At 30.3% G+C, this 20,585-nt stretch overlaps 1 protein-coding gene and 1 pseudogene across 1 annotated transcript in view; one reads left to right on the top strand and one right to left on the bottom strand.

Annotated features, from left to right (window-relative positions):
• Positions 1-16,041, top strand: part of LOC111630245 (alanine--glyoxylate aminotransferase 2, mitochondrial-like) — a 25,571-nt gene extending 9,530 nt beyond the window's left edge. Inside the window, exons 4-12 of the mRNA XM_023374324.1 lie at positions 1,808-1,902; positions 1,978-2,071; positions 4,771-4,968; positions 6,141-6,233; positions 9,749-9,821; positions 10,146-10,294; positions 12,308-12,457; positions 12,531-12,629; positions 15,674-16,041. Coding sequence (XP_023230092.1) covers positions 1,808-1,902; positions 1,978-2,071; positions 4,771-4,968; positions 6,141-6,233; positions 9,749-9,821; positions 10,146-10,294; positions 12,308-12,457; positions 12,531-12,629; positions 15,674-15,781 — 1,059 coding nt within the window. The 3' untranslated portion in view covers positions 15,782-16,041. The remainder of the gene's footprint in view (positions 1-1,807; positions 1,903-1,977; positions 2,072-4,770; positions 4,969-6,140; positions 6,234-9,748; positions 9,822-10,145; positions 10,295-12,307; positions 12,458-12,530; positions 12,630-15,673) is intronic.
• Positions 16,042-19,937: 3,896 nt separating this feature from the next.
• Positions 19,938-20,582, bottom strand: LOC111630250 (annotated as a pseudogene).
• Between the last annotated feature and the right edge of the window lie 3 nt (positions 20,583-20,585).

Here is a 20,585-nt window from a genome sequence, read left to right on the forward strand (position 1 = left end):
CCGTTACGTGACTCGAGCAACGGACTGGCTGCGGACAACGGACTTTCCGTTCGGCAGTTACGTGAGGCGACCAATGGACTTTCTACGAACAAGTGCAAATGATGTTTCCACTCTTTTGTGGTTGCCAATGGCAATCTGCTAATATATTAGTATTATTAGAATATATTATTAGTATATCTGAAGTACAGAGCTCCCATTGAGATTCGACTTGCTCCCTTGTTTATTACATACATCACCTCAGTGCAGGGTATTTACATTTATTCAAGTGTTGTGCAAATCATGGCTTCTAAAAAAACAGAAACGTGATTTCAATTGAAACAAAGCAAGAAATCATCAGAAGGAGTGAAATTTAACAGAAACTTCCTTGTCAAATGGGGAGAGGTTCAGGAGTTTACTAACACTCGTTATCCAAACACAGTTGAGGCCAACAAGATCAATGATCTCTACAATGACACCCTTGCCCGTCATTTCCGACAGGTGTTGAAGAAGAGAGAGAAACAGATCACTTTGGACATGTTTTTCAAGAAGCCAGCTGCCAAAAGACAAAGGATGGAACAAGAGGAATTGACCCTGCAAGCCCCAGTAGCCTCTCCTGAATCTGACTCCGATTAAAAAACAATAAAACAAGACCTGCTGCAATGTGTAAAAAGTCTGTATCTGTATGAATGTGTAAATAAAGTGTTTGGGGTTCAATCCCCTATGTGAATTACTCGATATTGATGAGAATACGTCCAGTCAGAATTTAATATCCCTTTCTTTATTCACGAATATATACAATAATGTACAATACAACGTATTTACAGCCCAACATTGATCAAAGTTTAAAGTTGTGCTGACTGCTTGTTCTAATGTCCGTTCCCAGTAGTTGTTGGTCGGAAAGTGGGTGACCAGTTCAAAGTTCACTTTTTCCCTTTCTTTGCACCCTCTATTGTCTGAATTGGCCCGTTGCCGATGGGCGCCACAAGTGCTCCTCCACCTCCTCCTCACAACATCTGACTACCTGGCATAATTGGTGACTGCTCCATTTTCATTTTTTTTATGGTACAGTACGGTTATTTTATGCTGCGGAACGAATTATATGTTTTAACATGTATTTCTATGGGAAAATGCGTTTCGTATAACGGACTTTTCACTTAACGGACATGCACCTGGAACGGATTAAGTACATTATACAAGGCACCACTGTATTTTCTTTTTGAAAACTATTTTTAAGATATTGTAAAAGTCATGAAGATACTGAACAGTTCAAGGAATCATAAATTTATTTATTTTCTGAGACATTATAAGTCAATTAGATCATTTATAATGAGACATTAGATCAATAAGTTAAAGAATAACAATTTGAACATAGAGCAGGATAATGAATTTATTAACCAAATTCAAATCTGCTGGTAAGATGTTTAAATTTGAAAATGAGCCATTGAAAATATTTAGGAAATTTTTAAAATTTTACATGACATTGAAAAGTAAAAGTTGAGAATAGATATTCTAGAAAATTATACCAATATTCATTATTTATTAATTAATACATTAATTTTAGTTGACGCTTTAAAATAAAGGCAAGAACATACAATATATTTTTATGCTAGGGATCTAGTTTATTGATCTAGAAAACAAATTACTCTGGTTAGGTTAACTTGTATATACAAATTACAGTATATACATAGTTTTGAATTACAGAATGCACTGATATAATAATCATTAATTTAAATTTCTGTCTCATAACAATTATAAATCAGTCATTTCTTTAAAATTTTGTTTTTACAGAAAATGATGACTTTTTTTAGAAATCTCTAACTGCTTTCAGGTGTGCTTTTTCTGTAATAGTGGATCAGAGGCAAATGACTTGGCAGTATTAATGGCACGTTTATACACTAATGCATTTGATGTTATATCTTTGAGGTAAAACTCTTTTAACATTTATTAAAATTATTAGACTTTTACATTACAAATAAAGCATTGATATTTAAAAATTAGAAATGCATATCATGGATGCACTCCGCATACTCAGGGACTAACTGCACTACCTGCATGGAAATATCCACTGCCACAAGGTTTTGGAATTCTTCATGTAAGTACTTATAATTGTAAAACTTTTTTGCTATAGCTAAGCATTTTTGTAGTATGTATTTCATGTAGAATATTGTAATTGTAAATGACTTCTTTTAAACTCTTCAATTTCTCTAATAAATAAAAGTGTGCGGTTTAATTTTACCTTTTTATTAAAAATATAAAAAATTTTAAAATTGTGTGCCAAGATCAGGATGGCTTAAATACACAAAAATATTTTTTTCGTAAATATTCTGTGTTGAAATGGGGTATGTCTTATATGCTGTAAAATAATAATAATAATAATATAGAGTAATATTAATAATCTGGTGACAAATGAAAAGTGTTAAAAAAACATCAGAATAATAAACTTATAACTGTTTGCATATGTTGTTGTTGAGGAAAAACTTATTGTGAAATTTTATGATTCACATGTTTTATATGAAAATGAATTTAAACTTTATTTTCTAAAATCTGCAAATATGAACTAACTACAATTTGTTGTTAACATTGATATTTACTTATGAATTTATAAATTTTATTTTTAAAATTTTAACACTAATATTATAATTAAGTTCATAAATTTCATCTAGTACATATTTAATAATAATTTTATAGAGGAATGGTATTATTCCATAAGAAACCATTGATAATGACACTGTCTTGTACACAAGTGTAACGTGTATGCAGTTAACATGTATGTTAACAGTGTAACTGTAAGCACACAAGTACAAATGACAAGCATTTTATAGAAAACTGAATTAACAGAGGATGATAGGTAAGCCAGCTTCAGCAAGAAACAAAAATTATTTCCAAAAATTGAAAGAGATCAAAAAATATTGTAGACAATAAATGATCTGGCCAACATTTTGGTAATATCAAATGGTTCTGTATATGCCTATGACTTGAAAATACATTGGGTCTGTTTTCATGTTATTCTGAGGAAGTTAACAGATGAACAACATGCAGAACATACACTTAACTCTTTATCAATTCTGTTGATTAGTTGAAGTCTAAAGAGTGATTATTGGTGATAAATCTTAGTGTTTCTTGTAGAGTCCACAGAATAAATTCATTTCTTTGACATGGAAATTAGCCACTACACAAGATAGAAAAAATTTTATCTTGACAGATTCAAAAGGACTTGTCGCTTTTCCTAGACTCTGATTGGGAGATGTTGATGGAACTAAGAAACCTGCGCTCATAATTTAACCTGTTATTTCTTTCTTTTGCTTGTCAGTTTAGAATGCTAATGATCTATTGCGATGTTTTCCCTTTACCGTCAAATTTCTTCTTCTCTTCAATTTGATTTAACCTAGATTATGTTATAAGAGCATTAGTGTCTAAGTTCAAACTCTCTGGCTTGATGATGATTGATAACTTAACATACATCAGAGTTGTACTCAGGACTTGCTTGTTCATCTTTGTGTCACATCTGTTTTTATTACAATTTCTTGTTCAATCATTTAACATTTCTATAAAATTAATAACAGATTTGGACTTGGTCTGGAACTTCACAATATCTAGCAAGACTAAAATGAAAACTCTGTTGAAGGACCATAGATTCAAATTGGCAAAACATGTAAAAAGCACTGTGACTATTGCACTGAAGGAGGTAACAGAATGGGTTGCAAAACTTTGTTTTAATAAATGGTATGAACATTGACAGTAGTATGTAGCTATAGAAGCTACTTATTTTGAAGGTGGACTTCTATGTAAGCTGTTTTTTTTTTTCTTTCAACTTCCAATGGTTTATAAAACAAAGACAAATGTAAGTAACAAAATGAATTTGAATTTATTACCAAAAGTTAGGTACAAACATGGTTACTTTTCGACATAATCACTGTGAAGATTGGTGGATGAGCTTTTCCGTCCCCTTGTCATAGAATGCTGCCACCAATAACTTGAGATGGGCCCTAATGTTTTTTTTTGAAGATTGTCATTAGTCTCAAGCCCTCCTAGCCACTTTTCCTGTTCAGGAAAGAGGTGGAAGTCACTCAGTGCTAAATCGGGGTTATACGCTGAGTGTTTAAAGAAGGTGGTGAAGACTTCCACCTTTCAGATTTCCACCCAGCTTAAAACTTTTTAATGTGGAAGACTTCTACCTCTTTCCTGAACTGAAAACGTGACTAGCAGGTAGAGGTTTGAGACTAATGAACTAAAGATGATCTTCAAAACAACATTGTTAAGGCCATCTCAATTCATGGCAGCAATGTTCTATGACAAAGGGATGGAAAAGCTCATCCACAGATATGACAAATGCCTCAATCTTTATGTTGAAAAGTAACCATGTTTGTACCTAACTTTTGGTAATAAATTCATTTTTTTACTTACATTTGTTTTTGTTTTATGGACCATCGGAGCTTGGAAAAAAAACAGCCCTTGTATAAATACTGATACTATTAATATAATAAAAGTTTTAATATAACTTAGGTTTATTTTTGATTCTACATATATATTAATATATGTATTTTGTGTAAGTTATGGTAGTAGACTTTTGAATGAATAGTATGAATGAGTTTGAATGAGTAGAATATTTATTCATCTCAAAAACATAGTGTAACTAATAATTATATTTGTAAAAGTTATAAAATTGATCAGACTATTTTTTTATTATTTTTATATTTTATTTTTCACTTATTTTAGCTCATAAGTATGTTTAAATTTAAAATGCTATACAATATATACCTTATTTAATAATGTATTTTTTATTTTGTAAAGGCTATGAATCCTGATCCATATCGAGGAAAATGGGGAGGATCACATTGTAGAGATTCACCTGTTCAAACTCAAAAGAAATGTGATTGTAAACCAGGTATTTGTAAAGCTTCTGATTTATATGCTGAACAGCTTCAAGAAGTTCTTCAGTATTCACTTCCACAAAAGAAAGTTGCTGGATTTTTTGCAGAAAGTATTCAGGTATAAATATAGAATTTGACAAAAGATAATTTTGGAAAATCGTAAACAGGAAAAATAAAATATTACATAACATGTGAATTTTATATTTTATTTTTGATTTTGTAAATTCCTGATTCATATTGAAGATTTCTTTACTGCAAACTGTTTTATTTTTCTTATTTATGAATTTGCTTAACAAGAATCAATATGTACAATTATTCAGTTACTCTTAGCAAAATAATTTTAGTGAAATTTGAGAACAGCAGTTCATTACACAGTAGAGATGTAATTTTATATACTATACTCTATTTTTATTTCTGTTATTTTTGTTATACTCATTTTAAATGTAAAGAAATATAATTTATGCTTTTTCTATGATTTCCTGCTAAGAACTTTTTATGAGACAACCATGTTTGGATTTTATACAATAAAAATTAAATAATATAAGATAGATTTAAAAAGAATAAAGATTTTTACAACTTGATGTCATAATGAAAAAAATCTGTTATTAAATTTAGATTTTAATTAAAAACAGTTTTTTAAATGTAGAATAACATTATAACTTATTCTAAATACAAATATAGAATGGCTAAAATGAATAAAGTATCAGCCTACCACTTTGATGATCTAGATTGAATGTGGGTAGTTGAAAAACCCCAAACTTTTGTTCTGGATATGTGAGATCCCATCCCTCACCACTTGTCAATTTCCAATGGGAGCTTGACTAAACCCACAGTGGATATGAATGTAATGAGTTATGAGGTTAAAAAGTTATTAAAGATTATGTATAAAGCATAGTTATTATATAGCTGTGTTCTTGGTATTATGGAAATAATTTGTCCTTTACACTTAACTATCCTATCCTTTTCTGTTGAAACCATTATTTAATTTTTCAAGTTTCTTTATTTTTTCAGGGCCAGACTGGCCATTTGGCAATTCTAGCAAATGCTAGAAGTTGATACTCACTGAAGCCAGTTAACACAGATCTCATGTTATATAAGAAAGGAATAATTTTAGAAACCCTTAGAATTTAAATTTTAGAAATTACTTAATGGTTTATTATTATTATTTACAGTATGGATCTGATATTTGATTGACTATCAGATAAAGCTTTGGTTTATTGAATTTTATAGAATTGCTTTTAGAGAGATATTTAAGTTAGTTTCAATATTTTAATATCTTGATACTTCCAGGGAGTTGGAGGAGCAGTACAATTCACAAAAAATTATTTAAAGAAAGCATTTGAATTGGTTCGAGAACAAGGTGGACTCTGCATATCTGATGAGGTAATTTCTTTCAGCATATTTATTCTAAAATCATCACTTAAATTAAAAGTTTATTTTTACTTAATTTATTATGTATTATTATTGTAAAGAATTTTTTAAAAAGCAATTTTAAATAACAAACTTAAATTTTATAACAAAATAAATTTAGCTACAGATTTTACCTATAATAATCTATTTTAATTATTTTAAAGCTATTTCCTTATTTTTTTTTTAAAAAAAACATAAATTTAAATAATAAATAAAAGAATGAGAAAGAAGAAAGATTTTATTTTTGATTTTCCATCCTGTGGGCAATAAGAGAGTCTTTTCTCAAGTCTGTCATAAGTTTGACCAGGCCACAATAGTGTCACCTGGTGGCCACACATTATTTGTATGTAAGAGATGGAGTCTGATATATCCAGGATAGGTCACCCCAATAAATTCCTGGAATTTTTGGACCTGTCTGAGTTTGATCTCAGGTTTTTCAGAGTTGTAGGCCTTACCACTTGGTGAAGTGGTAAGGCCTACCACTCTGAAAAACCTGAAAAACCAAAAGGTAAAAAAAATGAAATAAAATGAAAATTTATTTCTTTAACATGCTTATAACAATAAAAAGTTTTTGTAATTAAATAATGAACTGAAAGTTTTACATAACTTACAGAATAAAATAGCAAGTTAAACTTTTTCAAATTTCAACTTGATGCACTTAATATAAAAATTATAGTAGAAAAAGATACAGAAGAATAAAAAGGAAAAGATTTAAGAGCAAGAGAGAGAGAGAAAGGGAGGAAAAAAATTGAAATCATCTTGTAAATGTCTTAAAAATAATAGAAATGTCCTACCAACAACATTCAAAACAATTGAAAAGAATAGCAAAAATTTTATGCTTTTATTTATTTATTAAATCATAATTTTGATGAATGATAAGAAAACTACATTTACAAATATATTTAGTCATTCTTCTAACAAATTAAACTCCAGTAAGTGATTTCGAAGTTTGTAAAAATTATTTAACACGTAGATGTGTAATAATTGGCCAGGTCTCTCTATACCACTTACTATGTGGTCCTAGCCATAAGCATTAACTGATCAAAGTACTAGTTTTTATTTTATTTATTAATAATAATTACATATAGATCAGGAAAAATAACTTGTGACTTGATATATAGTAAGACATGAATTTAGCAGACGATCTCTTAGGATTGGAGACTTTTCTGTGTATGAAAGATATTCATTATAAAATTTTCACATATTTTAAAATACCTAGCAGTTTTTAAAAAATCAATATGCAACTTTCTTTTATGAAAGAATATATAACAAAAATTAGAAATGGCCAAAGAATTGTCATAATTATACAACTATTTTTGTATGATAATTAATTAACAGAATTTGTTTTAGATAAGTGTTTAACACCCCCATGTACTAAACTTGGTACAGTAATTAGAAATTAATAACTACAGGTGTCCCTTGGCACTTCTACAATACAGTTGACCCCCCTATAACATGGGTTCCTATAGTTCAGATTCCAAATCATGGCGAAAAAATTGCGACAGTATTCGTACAGATATGCTAAAAAAACTCGTATAATTCGGTAAGACGTCATCACCGACTCGTGTCGCGACAGGATTGGTCGAACCTAGACCATATTGTACAAACTGTTGAGTTTAAACGAGCAGTGGACCTACCAAAAACCATTTATTATTTAACGTCCATAAAAATTATATTTATATTAATGATGTCTCTAAAGTTCAGTGAATTTTTTGCAAAAAAAGTAATTTATCAGGAAGCACACGAGTGCCATTCGATCACAATCTCCACAACGAAAACAAGCTTAAGCAATGGCGTTGTCGAATGGTGCACACTCGGTAAGTAATCTTACGATTTTTTGTTTATAGCATAGTTTATATGGATTATTCCCAAAAAATTATACATATTTTGGGAATGTTGAGTCGAATTAGTCTAGAATCGATTAATTTTATGGAAGAAAACCTTTCAAACAGTCATAGTTCATAAACTGCATACGTGCCGGGCTGTGATTGGCTCATATATTCAAGGATTCTTAGAACATCAATTTCATAAAGAACGGAATGTATCTACTGTGTTATAGGGAGGTCAACTGTACTGTTTTGCTCTAACACAGTTCAAAAATTGGGGAAATGCTTTGTACAAAATTTCACAGTTTTTAAGTGCAAACTCTGTTATTTAATATTTTTTTATTCAAGAAAGCATGCCTGTTATCTTAAATTTTCGCACGGATTTTATAATATTGAAATCTTCAGTATGTGATTTTTGTCAGACATAGTGCAATTTTTTCTTTCTCCTAGCTTTTCTATCAATCAGTTGTTGTTGTTGTTGCTTTTAGACTTTAGTCTTTAAGACTGTCACTTGTTTTTAAAGATTAATCTTTGTATTTAGTGAAGTTTATTTAAGTATTTTCAGGTAAGCGTTATTAAACTTTTTTTTAACCACAGGTAAGCAGTTATTTGTTAAAATGAAAGAACAAAATACAGCAGTATTCAGTACTTGAACTGTTCCTAACTTGAATAATTCAGTATTTGAACACAAATTCTGGAAAAAAGTTGCTTCAGTACTTGACTGGACAAATGTGACTGGACAAACCTTTAGAATAAATTTTTGATTAATAATGTATTTTTATTTTGTTATCCATAAAAATGACAATGACAATCATAATTAAATCAAATTAAAATGACAAGCACAATTAAAAGTACTGTATCATAATACAGTACTTTTAATTGTGTCAGTTAATTATTGATTGTTTTAATAAACATATTTCTCTTAGTAACAAAAAAGAATAGTATAGTGTACTTTTGTTAACTTTTGGAACTTAACCCTATATTTTGCACTACTCTTCTGTTTTATATAGCACAGATTCTCATAACATGGCACTTTTTTTGGAACATAACTTCAGTGTTATGTGAGGGATGCCTGTAAATAGTTTAAGAGATATAGGAGAAAAGATCTGGCCTAGAACTCAAAACCATAACTACTCTGAGCTAAGCAAATGATATCTATTAAGCTATTCAGGCTTCCAAGCAGTATATTTGCTAATTTTCCTGACATGAAATTCCTTGATTTAAGTTCCTTCTATAATTTTTTCCTTCTTAATTAATGCTTCTTCCATTATGAAAGGGAGAAGTGTCAGCATCTACCAATGTTTGATGTGGATATCAGATTACTGTCTAAAAAAATAAAGTTGTGAAAAATCTGGTTTAGCAAGTTCAAGGTCAGAAGTTATAAATACTACAAATCAGTGGCACTGAATATAAGTATAGTATTTTTAAATGTAATATATAAGAAATGTATGGCAATTCATTTGCATTGTTTATTGTTCAGTTTAACAGAGATTTTGAGAAAAGATTAGGATAATTTTGTTTATTGACCAAAGAAGACAATGTCTGCTTAATCAAGAAAAAATACATCAATAATCTTTTTTTGTTCTGAGACTGAATATTTTATTTTCTAACTTGTAAGTATAACATATATATTTTAAATAAAAAATAGAAAATTTTTCATAGGTTCAGACTGGTTTTGGAAGAACTGGAAAACATTTTTGGGGATTTCAAGCTCATGATGTAATGCCAGATATAGGTTAGTAAATTTTTCTTATATGAAAACAAATGAAATAAATTCAACAATCATAAATTTAAGAAAACTTTTCAGGAAGTTTAATTCATTTAATTATTTAATATTTTTAAAACATCTTCAAAATGCATCCAATTTAAAATATCTAATAATTTTTATAATTTTAAAATTATAAAAATTTCCAAATACCATTTCCAGAAGTATTTTATTAGAAAATTTTTAAAGTAACTTATTGATCAATTTTACTATTAAGAATTTCTTTTAGTGTGATTCAAATTTGTTGATTTAATTCTCCATAATATATTAACAAATTTTTAATTTTTATAATAGTGACATTGGCCAAAGGAGTAGGAAATGGATACCCTCTTGCAGCTGTAGTTACAACACCAAAAATAGCAAAATCATTAACTGAAAGATTATTTTTTAACACATTTGGTGGTAATCCTGTAGCTTCTGCTGTTGGATCTGCAGTGCTTGATGTAATTCTATATGTTTTAAAGTTAATATATGATATTATTCAATCAGATAGTTACTATAATTATATTCAAGAACTGATATTTTCTGTTGGGAAATTGGAATTTGCATTTTTCACTCTGGTGTTAATTAAAAACAAAACTACAGTAGAGCATCGATTATCCGACCCCCGATTAACCGTTACCTCGGTTAACCGACCGCATTCTAGTTGGCAAATTCAAATGTCCGCTAGTGATGTGGCGCTACAATATTTGGCTATGTCTTGGCTACTTCAATATTATTTTTACGTGTTTTAGCTGGCAACACTGGATCGACCATGAAAGGGAGCCAGTATTTAAACAAGGCTTAATTTTCTAATTTTTAATGATACAATTGCAACAATTATTATTTTTTTAAAAAATTTGATAGGCTTAACATGGAGGAAAATTCAAACGCAAATTAGGTTAATAGCGATATACTAATATACTAATTACATGGGATATAATAATATACTACACTAATAATGGATTTTTTCATACTTTTTGGTTATCTGACTTTTCAATTATCCGACCATCGATGCTTTACTGTATTCTATCTAGATAGTTTGATTCATTCTTGTGTATTATCAGCAGTAAAGATGAATAGTGATTGAAATTACAAAGCTTTCTGTTGGTTCCAAATTGCAATTTCAAAGCATTACGGGAGCCTGATAAAAGTTTTCATCTATTCCCACATGAAAAACAGGAAAAACAGATAATTTATTTGGAAATTGATCGGTTATATTTACAAATTCTGAAAGAGTGGATTAGATTGTTAAGAATTGGCAGTTTCCCAATTGTCCAGCTTTACATGAAGTTATGCTGTCAATTTTAAAACATATTTTCTTAAAATTTAAAATTCCAGTAATTTTGTGTAGGACACAGGGTTGGATTTAAGCATTTTGAAGCTCTAAGCTGAACTCTGTAAGGCCTCTTACCAACCCTTCACAATTTTAGAAGTCAATCATAAAAAGAAAAGAATTAAATCAGACTATAACTCTGATTTAATACAGATATTGGAAGAAAAAGGCATGACGTTTCACTAGTCTTCTGTTTTATAACTGAATTTAATTAAATTTTTATATCCATACCATTAATGTTTTTTTAACACAAAGGGCACAAATATGTATAGAATGATCCCACTCATTTGTTTTGATACCACATAATGACATGTCCCACTAGCAGTAATTGTTCTCCTTCTATAAAATTTCTCGATAAACAGCTACAGGCAGCATATATCATTATATCGGACAGTAATATATGATTAATTTTACATTACTGGTTACAAGCGACCCAGATAAAGTAGCCATTTTGTAAAAATGCAGTGGCCTCTATAGTTAATGAAAAACACAAATACATTGCATTTTTCATAACAAATTTAAGAACTTCAAAAATTTAGTTTTTAGAAAATATACTCACTGACAAAATGTTAGGCACCAAGGATGTGTTGGAATTAAATGAAACTTCATTAAGTTCCTTTTAATTCCAACAAATGTTCTGGAAAAGACAGTTCTAGAAAACACTGATGACAGAATCTAATATATACCAAAAAGCATCTAATTCATAAATAAATAATGATCTGTTTCACAACTTAAAAATTTGTTTTTAGCATCAGTGCCCTTCAAGTTAATTAATTCTAAGTACACATTCAATGGTTTATTTTCTTTTAGCTTCAATTGTTGAATATAAAACTTTCTTTACTGTGATATTTTTTTTATACTTAAAGAAATAGTGTTGTCAGTTGTATAATGATAGATGTATAGTTATTTATTTAATATATATTTGCATTTTGTTTATATTAAAAAATAAATACAAAATATAGCTTGTGCATATTGAAATTATACAAAAATAATTACAGACAAAATAACTATATTTTTTTACTTTTATATTAATAAAGGCATTATTAGACAAATAAATTTTATTTTTAATAGTGTAAAAATTATTTGACTAAAAGTTATTTTGATATATTTGTATATTTAGTACAGAAAATAAATTTTTTAGGTACTTGAAGAAGAGAAACTGATGGAAAATAGTGATCAAGTTGGTACTTATTTGTTAGAACAGTTATCATCTCTCAGAAATGAATTTGAAATTGTTGGAGATGTGAGGGGAAAGGGACTTATGATTGGAGTGGAATTAGTTAGTGATAAGGTAAGTTATTATTTTATTCTCTAAAAATAATTTATTCAAGAAGTTTGAAATTGATAAGAAAAATTTCTTTTAGCAATCTCAAAATCCTCTCCCTGCATCCAGAGTTTTAGATATTATGGATGATTGTAAGAACATGGGACTGTTGTTTGGAAAAGGAGGATATAAAGGCCATGTAATATATTTTTTATGTAGTTTTATAACAGTGTTGATTATTGTTTTATGCTAAATAATTAATTTATTTTTGATTATTAAAAATTATTAAAAAAATCAATATTTAAATTGTTTTTATTCAAAACAAGGTTAAATTATATACAGGTGAGCCCCAGGTTATGACTGTCTCACAATAAAACAAACTGCAGATATGACTGTCATATTTGTACTTCTCCCATGATACAACTTAGCTATTCCCATTGATATGACGCTCATCCATTCCAAGTGTTGCCACCACCTGTCTGGTTTTTGAGTTGTGTGTCTGGGACTCTGGCTGAAGACCAAATGTGTCTTGGTTTTAAGAAAATTTGGCAAATTGTCAATAATTACTTATTTAAAAAAAAATAATATAGATGATTTTATACAATGTAAGAGTAATGGACAATTGTGAACTCTTATCCCAAAATTTGTAAAATATGATGATGATATTGGAACTTCTGATATGATAACTAATCAAGTTGTTCAACTGGGCAGGAGACTAGAATTTAGAAATTAATGCAGCAGATATTGAACATATAATTGAAACTCATGAAGAATTAGCAAATTCAAAATTGGTGGAGGTACTACATAAAATCCAAGCTTTCAGTTGTGTTTTATTTATTTAAAGTTTTCATATGCATTTATTTAAAATTCAGTTTAAAACATATGTATGAATTAAAAAATAATGTATATAAATGTATGGGAAATGACAAGTCACAATAAAACCATTCACAATACAACCACTATTTGATGAAATGCATAATGTATGTGTGACCAGAAGGTCAGCACCTCTTTAGTGCCTCATCAGGATAGACACAGAAACTTTAATGGCCACAACTTTAGAATCTGCGCAATTGGTCACATATGTGGGCAGTCGGATTTGGGATGGTGGAGGATTGAGAGACAGATCAGAAGTGAATCACTCAGATACAAGGTTAACAACTAAAATATCTGATCTAATTCAACAAAAAAGAATACATAGCTCTATGCTATCGAATAATGGTCAAGAGAGAGAATTTACAAGAAACTGCGAGTTTGAAGCACTTAATTGTGTGGATTTCGGATCACTGACTTTTGGCTGGTCATTCAGTCAGTTGGAGTGGTTGGGGAGGTGTTAATTTTTCTTTTCCTTGGGCAGCGGTTAAACCAATGGAAACTGACGGATATAATCCGGGGATTTCGAAAGTGTCAAAACACAGAGTATGAAATACTTGATACGATACCTCCTGGGTTTTTTCAGGGCACTTGATTGATGCTCTTGTGAACTCTCGATGATCACTTGTGCTTAAGTCACTCCTTTTATACCTCCAAATCACGTTACCCTTTTTCACCAATTGTGAATTTTTTCTATTAGTTCCCAGTGACACATTTGATGAGTTCCCTGGGAAAGGAAACGACTCTGGAGAGAGAGATGTGATCATTTCCCAGTAATAAAATTGGAAAATTTTTAGAAAGACAAAAAATGAATTTACTCTCCAAATTTTTTGTCAAGTCCGACTCTCACTTATGTAACCTGGGGTATGCCTGTATATTTCTTTTCTTGCTAAATAATGTATTTGTGATTATTAGAAAATATAAATTTTGTTTTATTGATTCTGTAAAGCAGGTGTGGCCAAACTTTTATCCCTTAGGGCTACTTTTTCGGTAAAATATAGTCTGTGAGCGACTATGAATATGTCATGTTACTGTCTGACACATTTTGACAATCGCATAAAATGATTTTGCATCATTTTATGCGATTGTCAAAATGTGATTGATTGTCAAAATTATTGTTTCTAATCATTTAAATACATCTATATACCCATTTTTCTAAATTCTGAATATATCTAAAATAAATTGTAGACAAAAATACTTGATGAAAATGATGTTCCTTTAAAGCAGGGATGGCCAACACGCAGACCACAGTCGACCGGTCGACCACAAAGGTTTTGAAAGTAACCCACAAAGCTGAAGTTGAGCAATTTGATTTCACTTAAATTAATGTTTAAAAATCTTAATTCGATAATTTATTCTTACAATAATAGAATGTCTGTGCAACGTACCCATACTGTTTGTATTTATCCCGATGAACAATGCAAATGAATGTTAGCGCATGCACACATAAATGGCAATCGCATAAAATGATGCAAAATCATTTNACAAACAGTATGGGTACGTTGCACAGACATTCTATTATTGTAAGAATAAATTATCGAATTAAGATTTTTAAACATTAATTTAAGTGAAATCAAATTGCTCAACTTCAGCTTTGTGGGTTACTTTCAAAACCTTTGTGGTCGACCGGTCGACTGTGGTCTGCGTGTTGGCCATCCCTGCTTTAAAGGAACATCATTTTCATCAAGTATTTTTGTCTACAATTTATTTTAGATATATTCAGAATTTAGAAAAATGGGTATATAGATGTATTTAAATGATTAGAAACAATAATTAAAATATCTTAAACATAAAACTGACAAAAAAAATTTTTATAATAAAATACTCATTTTAATTGTAAATTTCTTAAACTGTAATAACTTCTCCAAAGTATATAAAGCAAACTTAACTTTCTTGTTAACAATTTATTCTTGCTTGATTTTAAAGTTAACTGATAAACAGTTAACTTTAAAATCAAGCAAGAATAAATCCATTTAGGCTTGCTTTAGGCACTTTGTTCATAAACTCAATAAGAATTTTTATTTTTCAAATATTAACACAGCAACATGCTACAAAACACATCACTAACTGTTGGTTAATTGGAGTTAATACAAAAGATTATTCATGCTGTTAGTATAGGCCTAGATGAGTTCAATCTTTCTCCAGTAAAATATTTTTTCCAATCAACTTTCTCTGAGCAAGACCAGATCAAGACTTGAATGTTACTCATAGTGTAAATAAATACATTGTACACAAGTGATAAATATTTCATTATATTGTGAGTGGCTCAGTAGTGTGGAATGAATCTTAATATTAATTTAAACAGTTTTCTTCACATACAATTTTTAAGATCAAATTTAAATAATAATGTTTTGAAATTTTATATATTTTTAGGTATTCAGGATCAAACCCCCCATGTGTATCACTAAGGAAGATGCAGACTTTTGTGTATCTGTTCTGAGATTGGCTCTTAGAAACCATACTGAAAAACAAGCCTCTTAATTAATATTCAGTCTTCCATCTAAAAGTCTTCCATAGCAAGTACAGAAATGTGATAATTAAATTTGTCTTCCACAAAAAGAGGTCTAGTAGCAAAAATTTCTGCATTAAACTACAGCATTAAACAGTTGAATTAGACACTGTTTTTTTGCCATATTGTTCTTTAATGCAATCATTTTTACTCTAAATTACATTCTAATCTAATGATTGTATTCTTATCAATTGTCTTCCACAATTTTATATTTTGTGATTATTGTTGTTAAATTTACAATAACAATATATTTGTGTAAATAAACATATATATATAAATATAAATATATATATATTAGTTAAAATTTACAAAATATAGAATAAAGTAAATAAATTAGAAAGTTAAATGCATGATCATTTGTGTTTCAAAAGTGTTTATTATGGAATTATATTGTATGGAAAAAATTATTGAACGTATGGGATAAAAATATGCTCATGAAAATAGAAAAAATATTTACCGTATTTTGACGAGTATAAGTCGCACTTTTTTTACTACTTTTTGGGGCTCAAAATCATGGTGCGTCTTATATTCGACAGTGAAATTACCTACAGTAGTGGTCCACTCTAGGGACCAACCTGTGCAGTGGTCCGTTAAGCAGATGGTCCTTCAACCGAATGACTATAGTATCTAGATTATCAGAGTAGCGACACATGAGTCATCGCCACCATGTTCTGTCGACTGTCATCACGTGACCTCTGAGTTTACATTAAGAAATGACGATTATTTCAGTTTAATAAAAGGTATCGATTCATCCATCCGTCATATTCTTGAATAAAAAAACAAATAAAATGCATCTTTAGACAATCCTATTAAAACGGTTTTTTTCTAAATTTTTTGTCTCAAAATAGGGGTGCGTCTTATACTTGACAGCGACTTATACTCGTCAAAATACGGTATATAATGCATGACCAAACATTTTTCCCAAAAACAGAAAAACATTAGATACTCTCTAGTTAAAATTTCAAGAATTGGAATAAAACTTTTATTATAAAAATACTACCAAGTTTTATTTTCTAAAACAGGATCGTAAATAATTATATATAATAATTATCTGCTCTAAAATTAATTATTGCCTTTTACTTATTAAAGACAGACAAGTTTTTAATGGTTGACGTTTTTAACCAATCGGTTTTAAAATTTTATTGTAAAATTGTTGGAGAATATGTTTAGTATTTAAAAACTTGAATTTCTTTTTCCGTTTTTAACTGATATGAACCGTAATGATGCTCCTCCCTGCCATTCCGACTTGAATAATAGTTTGAATCACTGATGTTCCAACTAGTATGATCAGACGTGATTATTTTCAGAAGCATTTTTATACTGAAGTTCAGTAAAAAAATGCTTCTGAAAATAATTTCTCGAGATGACATTCTTTCATTGATTTCCAATTTTATAAATTTTATTAACGAACAGATTATTATAAATTAAATTTTGGTCAGGAGGACTGACGTCATTTATTTCGAATAAAATCGCGCCTAAGTAAAGAAAAAACTTAGCCTTTGATAGCCAGATGGCTGAATGGTTAATGTGCAGCCTACCTTTCTGGGGACTCGGGATCGAACCGAACCGAACGGGTCGAGAAACCCCAGGAATTTTTCAGGGAGGTGATCCGTTCGGATATGTCGGGACCCTCCTTCACCAACTGGCTCCCATTATGGCCTAGCCGAACCCAGAATGAGCTCGCCAAAAAGAGATCCTCTTAGTGATCACAGGTAAGAGTTTAAAAAAAAATGAATTTCAAACTGTAGACTAAGGAAGAAGGAAACGTTCGATTAAATGTCGTTGACTTAGTTATTCATTTCTAAATGCAAATGAACTTTTAAGGTATTTAAATACAGTTTAAGGTATTTAAATATCGTTTAAGTATTATATTAATTAAATTTTATGTAAATAAATTTATTTGCTTTATTGTTTTTTCTATTTATTTGTAATTTAACAAGTTTTACAGCAAATGTTCTTTTAGGTACTACTAGTATCGAGTAGAATATACAAAATATCCTATTTACATTTAAAGACGTGTAAACAAAATCAGGTTTTACTGATTACTCAAACTAGTTACATTTTAAAGGAATAGTAACAAGATGTGAACAAGTTTTAGTTGTTTCAAAAATATAAAATGCTAACAGAATTATACGAAGTAATGCGTAAAGAATTAGCACATTTAACTCGAACTTTATCATTTAAGTATAAAATGTACTAGTTTCATGTTTAACAAACTAACACCAATTCCTATTTTCTTTTGTGCTATATTGTTGGTCGGATGGCTAAGCAGTTAGGATGTTACAGCACCGAGGACCCGGAAACGAATCCAAACGGATTGAGAAAATCCAGGAAGTTTTTGGTTGTACCAAAGATCGTAAACAGAATTCTGTTACGATCCTAGGGCAGTACGTCACTCACCACCCGGCCGCCAATTAAGAACTTGGCTAAGCCCACATTGAACCTGAAAAAGGCTCTCTTAATGTCCACAGGGCGGAAAGAATTTAAAAACTCCATATCTATACTTATTCTGTAGTGAGTTTTGCGAGGCCCGCAATGGAAGCCAGGTAGTGAAGGGTCTGACATTTCCTGGACACGCCATCTCCGAAAATTTCTTGGATTGCTCATCCGGATTTCATCCCGGAAGGCTAACGCCTTAATCGCCTGGCCATCCGGCTATCCATATCCATAATTATCAATTATGGTATCCATAACAGGCAAATTACATTTTAATTCAAACTGCTTTATAGCATTTATCAATCTATGAACATCTTCGTTTGAATTAAAGATTGACGGAATATGGCAAAATAACACACAGGCGATCTGGCAAGAGAGACTTCCAGGAGATGCAACCAGTGACCACTACCAGTATTCACTGGATACATAAAACCATAACCGGAGGCCTCGTTTGAATTAAAAAAAATTCATTATCAATACTTGTGATTTGTTTTATCACGTGTATGAAATGAGCAGATTATTATTAATCCTTCATAACAAATATATCCATCACTGGATAAGTTCAAGCCTGTTCCAGCAAAAATATTTTATCAAACGTTTATTAAATGACTAGCTGTTACCCGCGACTTCGTCCGCGAAGGTTTTGCAAGCAAACCCCATTTACATTCAATATTTCAATAACCATAGTAATTGTTATATAACACCTACCGCTGAAGAGAATTGCCGAGAATCAAACGAACTATTTTCAATTTGATCAATTTTTTGGAACGTTTACAATCGTTCTATAATCGAACCAATATGCAATAACAAATTCGAATTTAAAACGGTTCGAACATTTTTAAAATCGAAATAGATAAAAATATTTATAACAATGTCTGAAATGTTATTAATTTAATACACCTAAGTACTCGATGAACACTATATCCTCTCCCTCACCCCCCGCGGGGGAATTTCTAAAAATCCCTTCTTAGTGTATATTCTCATGGCATACCCTACTACAACGCAGATAAAAACAAAAAATCGCATCTAAAATAGTACAGTAGAAGCTGTTTTTCCGGTTAAGCCTTAATGCTCCCCCTCTCCCCCCGCGGGGGAATTTCGATAAATCCCTTTTTTAGTGTGCATTGCCATGGTATGCCATGGCAATGCACACTAAAACGCAGATAAAAACAAAAAATCGCATCTAAAATAGAACAGTAGAAGCCATTCTTTCGGTTAAGCCTTAATGCTCTCCCTCTCCCCCCACTTGGGAATTTCGAAAAATCTCTTCTTAGTGTGCGTTTTCATGACGTACCCTAACTGTGTACCAAATTTCTGCTCTTTAGGTCCAGCGGTTTGCTCTGGGCGATGATGAATCAGTGAGTCAGTCAGTCAGTCAGGACAAGCAATTTTATATATATAGATAACAGTTCAATTTCTTCTGGAAGAGGCTTGAACTATCATCATTTAATCAATTCTTCAGTTAACAAGATTTCTTATTAATCTATTAATCATCAGTGGAATTATGACTGTTCTTTCTAAAATTGCATTTAAAAAGTGCATACAACAAAAAGCATTTAGAATTGCAGAATGCATTCCCTAATTTAAATTAAACTTTGTTTACAATTATTATGTATAGTACAATATCTCTTACACGAAGTTATTATGAAAATTATTCACAGGAGAAAGATTTTTCACTAATTTTTTGTTTTACATGATATATATTCTCATTTCAGTTATAAAATTTTACTACAAGAAAATCAATTTATATTTAAAACAGATTTTTCAAAAGAAAATTTGATTAAACAAATTTTAAAACGAAATATTGAAAATTTTGTCGGTAAACTTTTCGTTTACCTCGCAATCAACAAATTGACGATATCTTGGTATTTAATCCGTCCATGTCCATCGACATAAATTTCTTCTAGTAGTTCATCTACTTCTTGCAAAGTCAGTTTTTCTCCGTGGGAAGTCAAATGACGACGAAGATCCTGTACATAAATATATCCTGTGCCATTCCGATCAAACATTTTCAGTGCCTCTTGAATATCATCCCTATCGTTGGAATCTTTCAGAAAATCTTTAACTAGTTCCAGGAGGAGAGACAAATCTATGGTTTCTCTACCAAAAGATCTGATCTTCTGCATCATCGCATTGGACTGTTCCTCCGTAGGGTAGTAACCAAGAGAATTCATCACTGCATTCAATTCTTTACCGATGATAATTCCATTACCATCTCTGTCGAAAAAAGCGAATGCTTCTTGAATTTCCAATATCTGATCTTGACTCAATTCTCTTCTCTTAGGCATTGTTTAAAACAATACTTAAATACAAAAACTGTTACGATTAGATTTGTAATAT

Source organism: Centruroides sculpturatus, unplaced genomic scaffold (assembly GCF_000671375.1).
Source record: "Centruroides sculpturatus isolate CEXI.00-Female unplaced genomic scaffold, Cexi_2.0 scaffold645, whole genome shotgun sequence".
Lineage (NCBI taxonomy): Eukaryota > Metazoa > Arthropoda > Arachnida > Scorpiones > Buthidae > Centruroides > Centruroides sculpturatus.